General features: G+C 47.7%; 1 protein-coding gene across 1 annotated transcript; it reads left to right on the plus strand.

The window, feature by feature from the left end:
• Positions 1-6,101: 6,101 nt before the first annotated feature.
• Positions 6,102-19,156, plus strand: LOC128731008 (cell growth regulator with RING finger domain protein 1-like). Its single transcript, XM_053824103.1, has 7 exons — positions 6,102-6,226; positions 10,436-10,593; positions 12,479-12,650; positions 12,887-13,037; positions 16,193-16,300; positions 17,866-18,166; positions 18,317-19,156. The coding sequence occupies exons 1-7, from the start codon at positions 6,120-6,122 to the stop codon at positions 18,496-18,498; spliced, it is 1,179 nt and encodes a 392-aa protein (XP_053680078.1). The 5' UTR covers positions 6,102-6,119; the 3' UTR covers positions 18,499-19,156.
• Positions 19,157-19,689: the final 533 nt, after the last annotated feature.

The following is a 19,689-nucleotide window of genomic DNA, read 5'->3' on the forward strand; positions in this document are numbered from 1 at the left end:
TGGCAGCACATCTAAGCGCCACTCGAAAAGACGAAGAACCCGCAAGCACTGGGAGAGTGAAAATCGATCGTCGTTTGGTGCGACCACGACCGGAATTATGTTCGATTTTTCCAACCTGCCGCGGGACACCGTTTTTGGGGGAACTTCCGACCGACCGGGTGGTTGATCACCACACACGCACCACGTGACGAACCCGTAACGTCGTCGTGGTAGATGGGATTTGTTTTTGCGACTTTTGTGACCGCTGAGACCGCGGCTCGCTGGCAACGGAACCGTCACACGTCTCTGGGGTGCGTTTGCGTACCGAGCGCGACCGTTTCTCGACTGCTCGAATAGGCCGTCGCTGCACGCTCGCCAGCACACCAGAAAGGACACCACTACTCCTTGCGGGATCGCCCGGAGAATCCGTGAAGGAAAGCCGCGCACCTGGTCGCGGGGGGCTCGTCACCATGGTAACGGTGAAAAACAAAACAAACTGGCACCGATACGTTCTAGCGACCGTTTTGTTTGGTTGGGTCTGCTGGGTGCGCGCGTGTGTTCCAGGGGGTTGGGTGAGGGTGGTAAAGGACGAGATGGGACGAGGATTGGCCAGCAGCTGTAAATAATGTTCGTGACCCGTTCTGCGACACGATGGGACGATGTCTCATGCCTCCCCGGGAGCTGGTGGGCATATTTTTTTTTCGTATTATTACTATTTGTATTGTCAATCTATCGTCAAGCTATGGATCGATACGATCAATAGCCCGCACAATGTGGATGGGATGTCGGATATCCGTTACCGAGCCCTGGTTGGTTCAGGGAAAGCTGTGTCATGATTTGTACATATTCTAGGCATGTTAAATGTGTGTTATACATGCCATACATATATTAAATGTGTGCTTCCATAAGAGAGAGATGAATGTTCAATAGAAAGATAAATCTTAATATTTTTTTATATCTACTATTTTATATCATTCGCGTGTCCAGAAAGAGAAAACGTATCATACATATCTGTAATTATTGTATACTATACATAACGATATAATGTTTATAATATACTTTACAACAAATATTCCACGTGGTACAACAAATATTGGGCTATTGCTCGAATCGACGAATAGTATTTTTATTAGTATCTTTGTTTTTATAATATTTACAGGAATGTAAACCTTCTCTTAGGGTCGGAAAGACTAACAAAGATGGATGTATAACTTTCATTTATTGTACTAATTACCAAAATTAAAAAAAACACTTATTCATATGAATGCTAGTGTAGCTGATGCAGTTCGTGCAGAAAAGCAACTTATAAACAACCGATCTTGCTTCTCGTTCTCTCTTGCTTCTTTTGACATTTTTGAACAGCGGGAAAATGGAACCACGGATTTTGTCGTGTTAAAAATGTATTGCACATGACAGTAATTCAGTGAGTAGCTTAAAAATGAACTTTTTAAGACGTGAGCCAAATGGGTTTTAAATTTTATTCACCAACCGAGTGTACTGTGCGTAATTAATTGCAACTTCTTCAAACGGCCACCGATTTGAAAGCCGGTTGACATAAAACATCTGACTTTGTTATGTCAAGTTGTGTGTCAAAGCGAATGCGTGTGTTTTGCTATTTTAGATAATATTGTTGTTCGCGAATAGTTTGGTAAGCATTTTATGTTAAAAAAATCGAATAATCTTGTGTTTTGGGTTGTAAAGTATATTCTTTTTAGTTTAAACTCTTGCAGAAAACCAAAAATCCTTACAATCCTTTAACAATGTAGAATTTATAGCTGAGGAAAGTGAAGAAGGTGGATTGATATTACTCCTCTATTTACGTTGGTAGTAACAAATAGTTTTTGTCGCGTTAACCTTAAGTTTCAGTTTCAACCACGTTTTCTTGTGTTCAAATTGTTGTATTTCGTATGCTGGCTAACAACTTCCTTTAGAACTTTAATCCGGTATGTGGTGTTGGATATAGATATTCTAGGCTATGAATCAATGCATTCATTCAATAATATTGGCTGAGACGGTAAAAGGCTAGCAAACATCACACGGCATTGTTGCAGACGTATTAAAGTCTCTGAATCATACAAACGATCAGTGAAGAAAATGTACGTTTTTTTATTGTATAGTACATTAGCCACATATTGCTCAAAATTTGAAAGCTATATACTCCCTTGGTGCATAACAAACGCAAAATATGGAAAACGAGCGTAGTTTGTTGCGCACGAGCCGGGTTACGTGAGGACCATCGGTTGTCTACCAGATAAAATGCCATTCGAACAAAAATATATATATGAAAAGCAAGCAACGACATCCGTTTGAAGATGGTACGCTACGGAGGAATTTTTGATGGAGCCCGTTTCGACAGAAAACCGATAAACTAGGTGAAGCGATTCGGTGACCTTTAGGAAAACATTCGGCTATCGAGTTAAGTGAGGCTCAACGAGGTAACTGGCTGCTTTTCAATGTGTTGCAGTTTGCTCAAAATGCATAAACATGAGTTTGTCGTTGATTTTTAATAGTTGTTCCAGTTTGGCTTCCACGTTTAGTTGCTAAAAAATGGTGCATTTATTGTACACTACCCCATGCTAGTGTATTGCATGAACTTCGCAACTCTAGCTTTGTGCAATTTTCGGGCATACCTTTGTGTTCCTTTTCCATCTCTTGTGGAAAGAAATATTGACGATCACGAAATGCCGTCTAAATGAAACTACAAACACGTTTATTCTCGCGCCCGTTTTATTTGCAGCCCCCTTAATTTTGTTTCGCCCGGTAGCAAATCCTGCCCGGTGATCTTGATCGAACAATGGCTACCTACGAAAGCAATCACAGCTGTGCCCTACATTTTTGAATTGTATTTTTCCCACAACCTCCGATGCTGCCTATACGCCGTTAGCCTGTTAATCTAATCTTCAGCGTCCAAGCGGGATGAATGGCGGAGCCAAATAAGCGGTAAAAATGCGACTTTCCAGATCGAAACGGAACCACCTCCGGATCGACGATGAAGTGGCAACTTTGAACGGTGGCAACGGTATTTCCTTCCCATAGGGAGGCGTCCGGGGCGCCGAAATAAGGCCACAAGGGAGCCGAAAAGGTTGATGGATTCGTGGCTTATTTTTTGCGCCATCGAGATTTGATCTCACTAAGCAATTGCCCGTCATTTGCTGCGGCCCGTTTTACGCTCGATGTTCAGGTTCATTTTTCACGCGTTTTTAATGTGCCGCACCGGGGGAGCTACTGGAGTCTGAACCTCCTCCAAAAAGGGAAAACGTATCGATGTAAAAAAAATAAACAACAATCAGTCTGCTGAAGGACACTCAACGGGGTACCCTGTTGGGCACCCTCCAGCCGGCATGCCCTTCGCAAGGGGCCCTGTACTTGTGCAACGCAACTCGAAGGAGGAAGGCTAACTGAGATAGAAGGAGACCGAGCGAAAGAGAACCAGCAAACGAACACAGACACTGTGTACGCATCAATGAACTTCTTGACAAACATAAACGTCCTTCCTGTGGTTTGCTGTCGCCGTCGTACCGATCATGGTGGAAGAAGTTGAAGTGCAATTTAGTTAGCTGTTCCGTTCCGTAAGCTGGTTCGTTGGTGTTTCGAACGACGACGGCACAAAAAAAACATTACCACCAAACACGTGGCCGAAGAAAGACAACAATTCCAAACACGCATCGTTCGTCGGTTGGATGATAAGGTGCTGATATTGTTAACGCACAGCGTGAACGACCGGCACAAGAACGAAGAAAAATGCCTTGGTGAGCGACGCAACCTACAGGAAAGGGAAGAGGAAGCAAAAAAACATTCCAACCGCATGATGTAATGTGTTGGCGCTTAAAAATGCTATTCCATGGTTGCGGTCAGAACATGGGATGTGCGAGAGCCCAGCATTTATTTCATTTTTAGTTTGAGCATTGTTCCACTGCCGGTGTCGGTTGGAAGGGTCCTGTTTTTTTTCCAGTCGCCAAGCTGTGACTGTGACGAGCGCTGGCTTGCACGGAAATTTAATCTCGCGAAAATTCGATCCCGAAATAATAGCAGCGCGTAAACAAACGCTGAACACACAAAAAGAAAAAAATGCTGGCACACCAACCGAGGGGGGGCTATGTACGGTGAAATTCTACGCAGTAGAGAAAAATATAGAAATGGCTTATTTTATCGACGATCTAGAGAGAGAGAGAGAGAGAGAGAGAGAGAGCTGATGGCTGTGATCGGATAATGTTTTCCAATCATTGCCGAAATACAGATGCCTTGAAAGAAAGGCAGATGATCGCTTCGTAGATAAATTTAATTATGTTATTCTGCAATGTGTTTCAGGTTGTTTGAACGCTGATGCCTCGCAAAACAATGCACTCATCGGTATCCGGTTCATCGGTAAATTGTCTTGTGGAGTGAATTAAATATCGCAATCACCAGACTCCTCGATGCATCGATGCACCTCACCTGGATGCAGTTGATAATGCATCGACCATCGTTTTGAAAGCATTAGAAAATCGAAAAGAAAAGCGCATTAAGCAGCGGCAGTACAAAAGCGAACCCTTTGATGCCCAGTCCGGTCGGTTGTTTGATCCTGTTCGAAAACGGAGCTTGTTGCCTGTGAGCTCTTCTACCGACTGGGCCCCCTGGTTGCTGCACTCGATCATTCGTGGGATAGCTCGCTCACTCGCGTTCGTTCATCCGATCGAGAACAGACTCCTTAGTGATCGCGCGGGCGCAGAGTAAGAGAGAAAGAGTGCGAGCGAGGGAGAGAGAGAGAAAGAGAGAGAGAAAAAGTAGGAGACAGTACGGAGTCGGGGGCTGGGAAGGCCGGACCAGCCCCAACGGGGGAGCACAATCCGCCAGCTCGACCGGGCCGGTACGCACGCACACGCAGTTCAGTTATGTTTCAGCGCTGGTGAGAGCCACAAGCGATGTACCGATTACGCTGGCAGGCTTCGTTTTAGTAGTTGCAGCCGTTGGCCTCGTTGGTCTAACGTATTTCCCTTGAACTGCACTCGCGCAGCAGCATCGGGCCTCCAGTCGACGATCTTGCAGCAAACCACCCCAGAACCGCAAACGGTGCTGTTTTTGAGTGCGTAACGCGTCACAAACCCGCGCGGTGTCGGTTTGTACGTCCGAAGAAAACCCGCGGTTCAGTTTCATCGCAAACAGTCGCTGTGTCAGTTAGGCGATCGCAACGGCGCGTGTTGGTTGGCTCTAATACACGCTAAAGGTGAAGCGATCGTGGCGTTGCATCCACGGGGGTGACCGACCGGAGACATTTCTACGTAGCGAGAACAGCAGAAACAAAAAAACATCATCCACGAGCGTGCTGCAGGCCGAAGCTCACGGTGAACACCACCAACGCGTCGCGCGAAAGTTCAACCGATTGGAAATTGCGCGCCATTCGCAGGAGCGGAAAACGGGAAAACATCATCCCGGTCGGGTAGCCAGCGGCACAGAAGGAAGGTCACGCGTGCACTCCCCACCAGTCCAGTTCCGATCGCCTTCGCTGCTCTCTGCGCTGCAGGAAAGAAAGCGCTGGCCGCGGAGTCATCTTGCGAAGCAGATCAGAGCGCGAAGATAGGAGAAAAAAAACACAGCCAAAGCGCCGTAGCACGGGCTACTGTTGTTGGTCGGTGCGATCGACACACGGTCTGAATTCGGGCTACTTTCTCTTTTCCGACCGTTCGAAACCCGAGCGTCGCGTCACCCGAGCGATCGTTGTTGTGATCCGCGGCAGATGCGAGTCGGCAGCCATCAATAACGTTCCGTTGGGTTGTGCGCGGGCAGATGAACCGAGAGCGTGGGATCTGCATCGTGTTGTCGCGTGGTTATTTCGTCGCATTTGCGCGTTTGTTTGTTTTCATCGCACGGCAGCTTGGTTTCGTTTCGTTTATTGTTTTAGTGCTCGTTTAGTGTGTGCGCGCGCGCGCCGATGCGAATTTGAGTGTGCGTTTTTGGATGCACGGGTGCGTTGGTTGATTTGTGGCAACGCAGCGCCGGATGCGAACCAGTGTGCATGGAAAAGCGATCACGTCTCGGCCAGATACAGAAGCGAATCAATAAGTTAAGCTTGCTAGCAGCAAAACGAGAGACATCCCAGTGTTGGAACAACTGCTCGAAGAGAAAGTCTAGCTGTGCGGCGAAGGATACCCGGTGGAGTCAGGATGAGTGCGTTCAGTTCATTAGCCTTTTCCGCCGCGGAAATCACCAACCTGCTACCGCTCACGGCTGTGATCGTGTGCATCGGAGCCACGATCATGTTTCTCATCAAGTAAGTACCTTTCTCTACATCGAACAAAAGAGAACACAATTTTGCGGAGATCACATTCATGATTTTCACTTTTCCACACCGAAACGACGAGAAATGCGAACGAGTGCAAAACAGCGGAAGAGAGAGTGAGAGAGCGGGGGGGGGGGGGGAAGTTGATTGAGATCAAAAGAGAGCGTGTTAAGTAGGGTATTTAATGATTCGCTTAAAGGAGGCAAGGTAAATTTCCACCTCATTTAGTCTTTATTCGAATTTTTGACGAGATTGCGAGCTTTTTTTTGAACGATATTTGAGAAGTTGTCTTTCCGACGAAAAACTCAGTAGATCACCATAAAAAAAAGGAGGAACTAGTTTTACGATCCACCACGTGGTCTTTTTTACACGTAAATTGATAGGGCCCCGATGCTCCGGTTCACTTCCGGGGTTAGGAACGGAATTTTCAAGGACGCTTTATCGTAGCAGCGACATTTTTCGGTTCCTTCGCCAATACGATCGCGATTCCATCGCTGGGTTTCCGGCACTCGATAGGAGCGTATCGATCACATGTACCTCAACCGGTTTAGGCGCTTGGGGTTTCCATTTAAGTGAGCAGCTGTGCTAAATCGTATCGAAGAATGGTTAAACAATTTTCCAAACCACAGTCTAGCACAAAGAAGGCACCGTTTCTCTGTAGGCCATTGCGCCGAGATTAGCTCGGCTGATGGGCGCAACTTAAGGCAACTTAATTAGTGAACGAGAACGATGAAAATGTCGATTGCCAGTTCTGACCTTTCGTTTGCGTTAGAAGCTCGCTCGAATGCAAAAGTGTCCTGGTGACTTTCGATGGTTTCCATTACCATTTTTCGTCTGATGCTTGATTCGTCAGTGCTTTCAACATCGGTGCCTGATATTGTTTCGTTCTGAGCAACAAGAACGTGCAAACAAAAACATCTACCAAAGCATATATTCATCTTGCAAGCAACGCGATCGTGAGGGATTTAATCGAAATCTAAAAATAAACAAGGCTCTTTTAAAGATAACAGGACTACACTGCCTCAAAAGCGATCACAATTCGGTTTATTTTCAACGCAATAATCATTAATTAGATAACAGCCGAAAAATACCATCCGCCGTTACCTTTTGTCGACCAATGTTCCAACACCTTTGCACCCACGTGCAATCGTGCATGGTGATTCTCCATCTCAAAAACATCTCGAGTCCAAGCAAACGTTTTGTGATTAATTTCCAAACAAAAAAAATCCCACCTCCCGTGGAATGCCTGCAGAAATGTATTCAAAAAAAAAAATAAAGAACAGCACCGATAGAGAACGCACGATCGAAGAAAACGAGCGTAGTGTGCAAAACGCTCAAACCGGACGATAAGAACGTTGACCAAAGCGTGGCCATGTTCGTGCCTGGCGTGTTACCACCAACGTTCGCGTCCTTGAAAGCAAAACGAACCAAAAGCGAAAAAGAGGCAAAAAAAATTGTCCAAAACTGGCAATGCTTCTTCGAGTCTGCCGTCGTCTGTTACTACGTCCGTTGGGGTTGCCGTTTGCCGGACTCCCGATTGCAACCATCCACGGCACCCTCGAAGCTCGTTCCAGTCCGGGTCCGAATCAGCCGGCCGGGTTGCGGGCAAGACCGTGGGTAGCATAAATTAACGATCATCATCATGACACACCACCCATCCAAATACCCGGTGGGTGGAAAAGGGTGTTGTCGCCTCACACGTCAGAGCCGTTGTTGTGCCGGCATTATTATGATTTCATTATCAAGCCTGGGCCGGTGAAGCTAACCGTAATGGCCGTACCCAGTACCAAGGGAGACACTAGGCCGTCCATTCTACCACCCCCACCCAAAGGGTTTTCGCGTGCGTGCGTGCGTGCCGCTCATCCGTGGTTTGAACGTGGCCATAAATTGACAGCAGGGGCAGCAGATGTGCGGGCGCGCGCGCATGTGTGTTGGTAGCGAAGGTGTACCGCACGTAACCATAAAATGGTCCAGCGGTTGTCTTCCGCATAACGACGCGCATCGCCCGGTGTTCTAAAACCATCGAGCCGCAACCCTCTTCGCGATGAGTCTGGAAGTCGTTGGCGGTGAGGATTTTAAACCGATGGCGCCAATGGTGGGGTTTCGGATGCTAAGGTGCGGGAGGCTAGTTTAACTCAAGCTTTAACGTCTCTCGCCACACAAAGTATTCGTGGAGTCAGGAATTTACGTTCGGGTGGGCAACTATCGAGAAGTAAATTTCGTTTCCGACACAGCGGAAGCAACGGAATGGAACAATGAGCATGGAACAATTTGACGTTACTTCATATTTGCATTCTGGGAGCATGAGATCGGTGGAAAAAATGTGCTTCTTCCGAGCTATCGTAGGATCATCTAGCACCGGCAACTTCTCTGATGAGATGTAATCATCTCACACGGATGAGACATCTCACCTACCGTACCGCATCGATGATCGAAAGCGTCGCTGTCTCAAATAAAGCAAATGCCACCAATCGGTCACATATTTCGCTGCGAGTCAAGTGGAGAAAATATCGATCATGATCATGATCGCTGTTGCGCAACATCTAAAGGCTCTCAAATCCTCTATCGCTTGAATTCTTGCGTGCCTCAAGAGAGCCATTTTTTATTGCACTCGCGATTTTTTTTTCTACTGACACCGGCCGCAAAATGGAATGCGATGCTCTCGTGCACATGTTGCAGCCTGGGAGCCTGGCAGCGTCGAATGTCGATCTCCACGATCTCCACGCTGGACCAGTGTCTGCAACGGCAGGCGCTGTCATCACAATATGCTCCAAGCGTCACGAGCCCACCACCGGTCGAACCGTTGTCGAGAAGTCAAGAGCGGAGTGAAATAAGCAAAAAGAAAAAAAAGGAACCGTCGACGCATACACCTTAACGAGCGGGCAGGCGATCGGCCTTGACTTGGTTTTAAACCGGTGTTTGCCGGCCTGTTCGATGCCCACCAAGCATCGTGTGTTTGGTTTGGTCTGCTGTCACTTTGCACGAACCGAGCGATTTCGCAGACACACGTCGCCAACTTCAACCGCGGTGATCGATCCGTGTGTGCGTGTGTGTGTGTCGCGATCGAACAACCGTGTGTTGCAGCCGGCTCAGGACGATCTGTCGTGAATCATTGGCACACAGGCGCGGAAGAGCCCCACGAGGGTAGGGCTCAGCTTCCAGTGGACTGATTTCTCGTTCTCGTTCGTTTGTGGTTTGCTGCTGCCGGCTGAATTTGCAAAACCCTCCCACCCTGAAGGATGTTGCTGCCGGCGATCGGCATTTGCAATGAGCTTCTCGCAATGCTGCACCACATGCCCATGTGGTATTATTCCATGGCGGTGTTTCGTCACATTGCGTGAGACTCATCGGCCGATGGACTCCGATATCCAGTTAGTATGGTGGATAGTTGCTGCCGGCTTTTCGCACCACTGCCCTAGAACCGGTGGTAAGTCTTCTGGCCACTTGTCGCATCGAATGATTTGCTGGTTTTGTAAACGACCCGCAGCTGATGATGAGATGAGGCAATGCGCTCTTTGTCCCGTAGTACTGGCGAGATCCTTTTCGATTTCGTTCAAGTACGTACCCACCACGTGCACACGTGTTTGGATAATTATTTGACGCCAAGTGTGCTGGCTAAAACCGACTGACCGGTTCGGAGACGGGCACGCCTGCGCAGAGGTCAAACAACGGCCACCGACCGGTATCGAGGACGTCTTGCGAAGGGCCCTGGGAACAAACGCACGAGAGAAACAACCCTGAACGCACCAGCTCAAGGAGTCGCCGTTGTATGGAAAGACGGTTTGCTGGAGGTCGCAGCATCTCTGATGAGGGCAGACCCTAAGTGTCTTCAGTTAACGGTTCTTCAACTGCATGACCATCTGAATCCCCACAAATGATCTCGCTACCTTTACCATTTGGAGTATTTGTGAACGAAAGCCACTCTCAACTCGCACGGCCCAAGATGCATTTCTTCAATGCCCGGCTCTCTGGTTCGTTAGTCCTTCGGTGTGGAGGCTCGTTTCGCTTCTTTCCTTCTGTTCTTTCCTATGCCGTCTTTTTCCATCGCTTTTCGCACTCCAAGTCTCAACGCCGTTACGGTGTGGAAAATATGTAAAAAAAAACACACACACACACACACACACACACACTTTCACACGCGTCCAATGCGAACTGCAGAAGAAAAGAAAAAAAAGCTCACATACGCTCGTTTACTTCCAGGGCCGCCGTGATACTTCGAGTACAGGCCGATGACGTTTTGAGGCCATCGAATGTAACGCAGCAGAACCATAACGTGCACGTACCACGCCTGAAAATGACCCGGGTCCACATACCGTTCACATTTCGGCTACACGACGCGGGAAACAATTCATTCGATGGTAAGTGGGAGGATGCCGCCGGATGGGCCACCATTCTGGTGTGACATAAGAAGCACGCCGTGACGCGCACTACACGCGTGACGGATTCGGAGAGTGCCCGATCGAATTCTTCCGATCCGGTGTTGCAACGTGAGGTGGCAACGATCCGATGATCGACAAGCCAGCCACACACACACATACACACACACACAGTAGACCTTCCGATCGCAATAGGGAGAGAGGTCGGGGATGCTTTTATATAGAACCAATATGATCGCGGTGCAGGAAACCGTACGGCTCGCTTAAGCAATAAAAATGTCCAAGAACGCTGAGATCTCTGAGAGCTTGCAAGAGAGGATACATATGACATAGGTTTACGAGCACCTCAAGGACGTTGACTCAAACGGATGTGCATTAAAAATTAAAATGATGCAAAAAATTTATTCTCTAGAACTAGATCTAAAGTGCTTCCTGCTCATAAGTTTAATTTAGAGATTGCTTTTCGCAGTTCTGTTCAATCTTACTATTAACTTCAAAATCATTGTCTTTACCAATGCCCACTAATTAACGCCTTTTGATTTTTGGTCATTTTTACGCTATTGATGTTGGTTCTTTTTAATTTTTGGTTGGTTTTATTGCTTTTTTTGATTAACCATTGTTATTATTAGGCTGTAAAAATAGATTATATCGTTACATCGTACCAAGTGCTTTCAAATGTTCGTTGAAATTGATACCGCCTTTCGTAGGAAATAAACGAGCCTTTACACTAGCCGTGACGCACGGGATCTTGCTGTACGATAGTCTCTAAATGCACGTGAACCACGTTTGTGGTTGAACGGTAGGGTATTGAACGGAACATGCCTGAACGTGAGAGTTCCATTGTAAATACGCCTCCAAACACAAGGTAGTTAAAAGGCATTGGATCTAATAAGTTTTTGTTTTCATTTGCCTGAGCAATTAACGGATTCGTTCAAATGAGGCACCTTTTTCAGTTATTTTACACCGTCAGCTCATACGCATCATACAGAAGACCGACAGGGACGGATCTCCCACCGGTTTGTGGGCTGTAAAAATGCAAAATGCAAAATGGCACGCGGTTCACAAATTACCGTGATTTGGTTCGAGATTTTCAACGGCCACCTTCTGATTGAGGCATGTGCTTACCTAGAATTAGTTCGGCTAGAAATAGCCTCGTAAACCACCTTGCGCATTTTAAAGTCTCCCCGGGACGGCACGCGGAACCAACTTCGCCAGTGCTCCATTGAGTCATCCGCATGCCCGGCAAACGATCGATCTCCTGCATCGTTGTACCGTGATCTACGCCTAGAACTCCACCTCCGTTGTATGCCACCTTCTAACTGCCTGTAGATTGGTGATTAGTGTCGATCGCAACCCATGCCATGTGAAGTGGTTATACCAGTTCCCTGAATACTCTGTGGCTGTGGTGACCTACGTGACCGGTGTCACGTGAGGAAGTTCTACCGTACGGTACCTGTTGACGATCGCTACCTCAGATTGTGAGCGCTGGAGTGTTTTTTTTCCCGTGGTACTAGATGATCATGGGTGATCACCGTGTTTCGCCCTTCGCTTGGGATCGCGAGAGTTTGTGGCACAGGCTGAAGTGGCTGACTTTTTACTACCGCATAGGTTTAGCTCGAGCAGTTGGACAGAATGAGGAACAATCGTTGGGGCACGGTACATGTCAACCTTTCGACTATTTTCACTTTCTAAACAGTGCACCAGGACTTGGAAACGAGTTTAACGGCACTCTTATTTATTTGCCCTTGGACAAAACAGCCGGTGGTGTACAGTTTATGCGTAAATGTCTCGCAAGCCTAGACTTAACCTCTTGTTCAATAAACTCATAACTCAATAAACAACCACCATACCATTTCTCTCATTTCAGAGGTGCGTTTAGCGGTGTCCAGTCAGGTGAGGTACTCGCTGCAAGCATTTTGGGGTGTTTCGATACGAGAGCTGCACGTGTCGCTGTGGAGAACGTGGAACGATCTAAGGGACGCATCAAGCTCGCACATCGTGGACTCCAGCTATTGTCAGCAACTGGCAACTAACGTAAGGTCGGACTTCACTGCTTGTTTTACGGAATCACATGACGCCGTAGTCGTCGTCGTTGAATTTCATGAATTTTCATGCCATATAACGGTATTCTTTGATTTGCACAGTAGGAGCTAAAGCATTATGATTTATGATTTGGAAAATGGGCGTCGACACGGCATAGAATGTGTTTCATGTTGATCCTCGTGTCCACTACGTGCAACTATTATTAACGGTTGTAATGTATTTTTTTATACAGATGCCGCCAACCACATTCAGAGCACGTGATTGCTCTACAGTCACCGAAACCACCGCTGATCCTTGGAGCTCCTCCTCGATTAGCGTACCCGCTAGTGGTGTTTATGATACGCGAAACCGAACCAGATGAGTTGCTGCATCCAGATGAAACAGTAAGTAAAAAGAGACGAGAAGTTCGCACTTAACGTCTCCTAGCAGTTTGAGTAAAACTTCCCACCGGAAAATGCATGGCAAGTGGCAGAGATGTTCTGCACAGAAAACGTACAGAACCTTCGCTCAGCAGGTTGCTCTTTTCGAGGAGCAACAGGGAGAAAAGCAACATCGCCATTACGCGTTACGATGGATCACTTTCTCTGGCCCAAAAGATGACCTCCTCCGAAAAAGGAAGTCGTAGCCTGTACGTCACCGATTGGTGTTACGAGAGCGGTCACTTCTTCAAGCTTGTGGGATGATAACTTCCCTTCCCTCTGCTGTTAACTATTGATTTTTGCATTTCCTTTTGCCATCCGCACTTCGCTCGTCTGGAAGTTGCCCGCGTGTATGCATAAATTGGGTGTTAAGTAATATGTTCGCTGGCAATACGATATATTCTTCTTTTTTTTCTCTCTTTCTCCTATCTCACCTCGGTCCGTGAATGCTAAAATCAATAAACCCCCGTTTCGAGATTGTCCCACATTCCCGATCATTTTTTTGTTGTTGCTTCGCCCCATCGAAGGTGACGCTGTATGGAGATCCCGGAGAGAGCAAACGGATTACATAAAAATAACGCCCCGCGTTCGTTTCCTCGTTTCCATATGCAAACAACCGAATTCGCGAGGCACCCTGTCGTTCCGGCCGGAGACCTTTGCGTGGCTTCTACAATGACTCCCAATGTGATGCGCTGGGGCTTTCCGTCGGTTGTTCGCAACGTTCGGAGAAGTGGGTTTTTTGTACAAACACGCCGAAACTCAAGCCGCGGACACACGGTAATTGGTCGTGCAAATGGGGGCCGAAAAGTGGCGCCCGCGTCAAGAGCCGGTGTTGATTCTGCAGCTGTGCGGAACCGGCCGGAGAAAAGGGGTCGAAACGGAGAAAGGCAAACACGGGTTCTCATTCTTGCGTAATTACGCGCTGTAGCTTGTTTGGTTTGGTTTCTTTTCTCGCGAGCCACGGAACGCCGTTATCCTTGTTACAACCATGTTGCTGTTACTTGGCCGGTACTATTTGTCGAGCGCTTTCTCCACGCTGTGCCGCCAGTAGGTCGATAAGAAAGGAATTGTCCTTCACCGTTTCAGAAGGGGTGGGTCGCAGATTCCTTGGTGTGGCATGATCGTCCGTTCAATCAATCGTCCGGTCATCAGTTCGGCTAAGCATTAATCACCCGAAATAGGCCAACAAACGACTCAAAACAAAACAACTACAAAAAAATATATCCACAAACGGTTATTCATCATGAGGCGCTCTCACCACAGGGGGGCCATCTTGAAAAAACCAGCGTGAAAGTTTCCCTTTCCCTGAGGGAAAGCGTAGTTCGTCTCGCGGTGATGCGGATCCCGTTCCGTCAAAGCAAGTGTCATGCTCATTTCGTAGAGAGAGAAAACAGAGAGAGAGGTGATACAACTTTAGTTGGCCACGAACTAAATCGGAAGATGGCGATGAGAAGGAAACCCACCGGTTAGTCTGGACCTTAGGGTTGGCATCCGCGTGTGTGTGTGTGTGTGTGGGGGGGGGGGAAGTCTATCATCTAGGCATGCACGAAAGGGCATACTTTCACTGAGCCTGCGTCGACACCTGATGGTGGGGACACATATTCATCTTCTTACTATCTGTATCGGCTGGATCCACGTGCATTCCGAAACGCCTTGGCTTATGCTTCGTTTATGCGCGCAGCTTTTCACTTTCTTTTTAAGAGTGCTTCCCTCTTTCCAGTGCTTTCCCCAAGCACACCAGCGAGCAGAGACGCACTTTTTGGGATTTTTTTTTCTGTTTTGCTCTACCGTTTTTTTGTACCCCACCCAGTTATGGTTGTGTAATCGGGGTACGTTTAGGGCACTTGTTTGCCTCCAAAATCGCAAGCGCAACCACCGAAGAAAGCCGGAACCTTTCGTACAGCGGCTCATTGCAGCGGCGTTCGGTGCAAAGTACCATAGTAGGCCTTTTTTATTATTTCTGTTAAACCCGAAGCGCCAGGTTCTGTAGTGAGTTAGCCTTTGCGGAAGTTAGTTGCCTTCCCTGGCCACTCACCTAACGGGTTGGGTTGGTGGACAAATTTCTCCAATGTCACCACGACGGGACCGGGGACGATAGCAACCTAATGTCATAATACCCATATGTGTCCTTTTCCTTTCCGTTCAACGGTTACGATCGCACAACGCAAGACCCACGAACCGGTTTGGAAGTGATCTTACAACACGCGTTTTGCGTTGCGTCCCTGCCGTCGAGTTCATCCTTCCTTTTCATCTCTGGTGGCCGGTTGGCGTTTTGTTTTTGTCTGCAGGCCTTTTGGGTGAGGGGAGAGGAAGGAGAGGGGGTGGGGCGGTGGCTGGTCAGCACACATGCATTCCGACGATTCCACCGGGAACAGTCGCACAGCGTGGAGGAGGTGTATGCGGGGTCCCAAATGGACACGGAATTGAGTGCCGAATAACGACGACTAAGTGGGTCTCTCACATTTGGCCAGCTCGTGAAGCCGGTTCGTTGTCGAATCTATCGCACGCCGGTTCTTTCGAATGTCACACTAAGGATCTGATCACGATGTGATGTGAACTGTCGGCTAACCGAATATCGATCAAAGCGACACATTCTTTGACGTAAATCAGAAGGAATGCGGGAACGTTGGTTTGCTTCGTTCTTCTCGGTTCGTCTCAAAGCAAAAGGGGTATAAGAATGCTCCCGTGGCTCACGGGAAAATCCATCGACTCAGCTAACAGCGATCTATCGGTAAACTAACCGCGGATTGATTTATTCATTTTTAATCCAACTACTCGGTGGCCTTGCGGAGGCTGCTGCTGCTTGTTGCAGCGGTTTCACCGAGGTAAAACTCACTTGAAGAGGTTAAAAAAACCGTAACTTTTTACTAAAAAATGTATGTGTCTTAAGATGTCTAGAGAGTGAATATTGCTTAAGACTTGCAATGCTTCATTATTGCCCCAGCTTGTCGCTCATACGTTTGACACTGTTCGTGCTTGAACTCATAACTGGATAATCAGTGAATGTGTGGATACGATAAATCAAGACGTTAGGCTGGTTTCAAAATTAGTTAACAATAACTCGTAGCAATCTTTATCCGTTTTCTAATCAATTTTCACCCCGCGCACTATTTTCGCAGGTCATTCTGGTCAATGTCGTCCATCTGCGGGATCCCGTCTGCCCGCTGCCGACGTCGATTCTGGCCCAATATTTAAAGCAAGCGAGTGGTCAACTGTCCTGCTTAAAGGTGAGTAGCAATGCCGCAACAACCCGCGGCCAGGCTTGGCATCAACCGCGCTCCGATCGTCTCTATACGCAGGGACAGGTAAAACGATCCATCGGTTAAACCTGAACCCGCCCGCCAAACATCCATTTCGAGCGACGTCGTGTGACGTTAATTGGCAAACGGAATTTGTGGCTTAAACGCAGCGGGCTTAGAACAAACACACAGCACGGCACGCAGTTTTGATGGATGCGCGACGTTGCGCAACCGAACATCGTGACCAGTACATGTACGCAAGAACTCGAACTGTACGCTACCGCGAGTGTGACGCGACCTTCACAGTTCAATTCACCCCATCTGGGTGGCTCTGGGTGGCTGTATTGAGATCGAGAATGCAAACACAACCGCACCGGCATCGGCGGAACAGCCACAACTCCGTCCCGAGCAAGACAAGACTTTGTGCTGCCAGTGTGTCGTTAGTTTCCCGCCAACCACCGTTGGCCAGTGTTGGCAGGTTAAGGCAACGGAGGAAGGTTTCGTTTTTCTTTTCACACTCCCGCTCCCCACCCCCCACCCCCCCTCCCCATGTCTTGTACGCCCCTTGTGCAGTTTTCTTTTTCATGGGCAACATGTGGCAATCGAGCGACGAAAAGCCCCACGGTAGTAATGAAACTGCACCAAGACTCGCCCACCCCACTACTGCCTTCTTGGGGGGAGAAACGCAGGCGAGGTGGAGAGGGGTAGCTAACACTCCGGCTCCGGTTTCCAGCTGCACCTTGAGCCGCCTCGATCGTCCCGCCGATGGTGGCAGATAAATGAACTCATTGCTCAGCCGTGGCGGATCCACGCGGGAATACCGGTTTACCAAGCTTGGGCCGCAGGGAGGCTGGGTTTTTCGGGTATGCGCGTGTTTAGCCGTTGACTCTAGTTGGCCTAGCGCTTGGGCGTGTGGGTCGTGTGCCCATATTTTGGCCGCTGACAGATGAAAGGAAAAAAAATCAAGAAATCAACAACAACCGGCGAACGCGTTTCGTGTAACAGTCGTTGGCGCGCGCAATTCGAATAACATTCGAATTCCCGTGCTCTAGGTGGGGTGGGGGAGGGGGTTCGGAGGGTTGGCCTGTAGCTTTTGGCAGAACGACTGTTAAACACATCGACCGTTGGGTTCTGGCTGGTTGGTGATTTTGCGATGGTGAAGGTCACAGCACAGGCGAAACGGCGGATATGTGCGGATAAAAAATCGCACTAAATTTAAATGTGCAGGAGGGGGTCGTCGGGGGTGCTATAAGGAAGGCTACAATCACCTCCGAACCGGGGACCGTCGAAGGGTTTGGCGCCTGTCCAAATGGTTTGCGTTACGAAAGGCAGGCACTATGTTTTAGAATAATATAGTTTTTGATATTTGATTTTCATTGCGTGAATGCCATTGCATTGCACACAAAAACACGACTTTTCCATTTTCCATTCCGTTTTGTTTAACTCTTCGACCGTCCGGACCGGGGGAGGGAAGGTCCTCATATCGGTTTCCCGTCACATTTCGGTCACGGTTTTAATGACGTTTCTTTCCTTGATCTTCTTCTCATTCCAAGCAACTGTACCTGGCCACAGGGGATCCAATGACGGCGGATGAAGCGGCGGCGGGAATCGGTAGCAATGGTGGATCGACCGCTAGTGGAGGCGCTGGTGGCACCGGATCTTCCGTCCCGACCGGTACCCTATCCCTCGCCGAACCCGTAGCCTGCGCCGGCAACAATGAGCCGCTGCTCTGTTCCGATTCGGCCCCGCGCGATTGCCCGGTCGGGGAGCAGCTGTGCGTCGTGTGCCATTATTTTCCGCTTTCCCGGGCGCTTTTACCGTGCCGACACACGTGCATCTGTGCGGTTTGTTTCTGTAAGTATCCGTAGCTGGAATTGAGTGGCGGGGTTTTCTTTGCAAACCACTCTCGCCAACGCGGGATCGTTAGTTAAGAGCACAAGATGGATAAATGGCCACCTAATTTAAGGGGTGTTTTTTTTCTTTGGACGTCTTTCCTCTCCACAGCCAAACTGGACCGGTGTCCCATGTGTCGTGCCACAATTACCAGCTACTTCTGTATACGTACCGAGGAATATTTACCGGCTAATACGACAAACGAGCTTAAGGTCAACAGCAAGCAAAAAGGCACCGTTCACTGGTTGGACGCGCTGAACGATCGGCTAACGGACTTTCTAGGCTTTCGGTGAAGATCCCCACGTGGAGGAGTGTTGTGATGGAGGAAAGTCAAGTTCCGTCACTAACCAGCGCCAATCCAATGTCCGTCGTTGTGGGTCGCTGAATGTCTTCCGGTATGGCAGGACGGGCATACGGTCGGGTTTGTTCCAATCAAAGTCCTATGCTAGCAATGAGAGAGAGAGAGAGAGAGAGAAAGAAAAAAGAGCAGCAGCAGAGGAAGAAAACGATTTAAATATGAAATATTTTGATTATTCATTAAGTATTAGTTAACTTTTCGATGGCACGTTTTGCTCGCGAACGCCATCATCATAATAATGCGCGCGAAGAGAGCGATACAAGGTGGAAAAGGTGGAAAAGGCGAAGGCGGGATATGTAGAGCAAGCCGGAAATCCGCGATAACCTGTTTTTGGTCGCGAAACGATGCACGCCTATTTGTGCCGATCCGGTCGGTTGCGTTTCTCCTTGCGAGCTGCTGGGAAACTACCGCCGGGGAAGGTCGGTTCAAAAGGTCCGTTTTATTGGATGTGTTAACGAGCCTAAACTATGATGCAGTTTTCGATGAGGATTATTTCTTTAGCTGTGATTTTAAAAAGTGAACGTAAGTGAAATGTTTAACAAAAAAAAAACAAACGAAACAAAAGAAAAATGAAAATCTTTATCCACGAATGACTGATTTGTGTTTTAAATAAAGGATTACTAAGCTGTGAATCGTATTGTAGCTGCTGATTTTTGGTTCAATTTTTTTCTTCCTATACCAACTATTTACCAGTAATAAGCGGTTGCATTTTAATACCAATAAGATTATATCCGTATTCAGTATGGTATATGTGAAACATCTTTGCCGTGTTGTTTGAGCTGAATAAATATAATAAATTGCCGAAATCATGCAAGGTCTCAATCAGCTCAATTGTTAAAAAAATCTTTTTTATCATTAAACAAAGATTTAAAAAGAGAAACGAATTGTCAACATTTTATACTTAATCTATGGAATGTTTGCAATGTGGACTGCTGCACATTGTATTGCAAAATACTTCTGTTGCCGATTTAGCATTTGAAATATTCGCTACTCACGTGGAACGCATGTCGTAAAATGTAATGGGAAGCTATAAATTTTGCCAAGAATTCTACAAGATTGTTCGACGCTTTTATCTGATATAACTGAAGCTATTTAAAAAGCTAATGAAAAAATAGTACATGAATTT

Source organism: Anopheles nili, chromosome 2, assembly GCF_943737925.1.
Source record: "Anopheles nili chromosome 2, idAnoNiliSN_F5_01, whole genome shotgun sequence".
In the NCBI taxonomy this organism is placed as follows: Eukaryota; Metazoa; Arthropoda; class Insecta; order Diptera; family Culicidae; genus Anopheles; species Anopheles nili.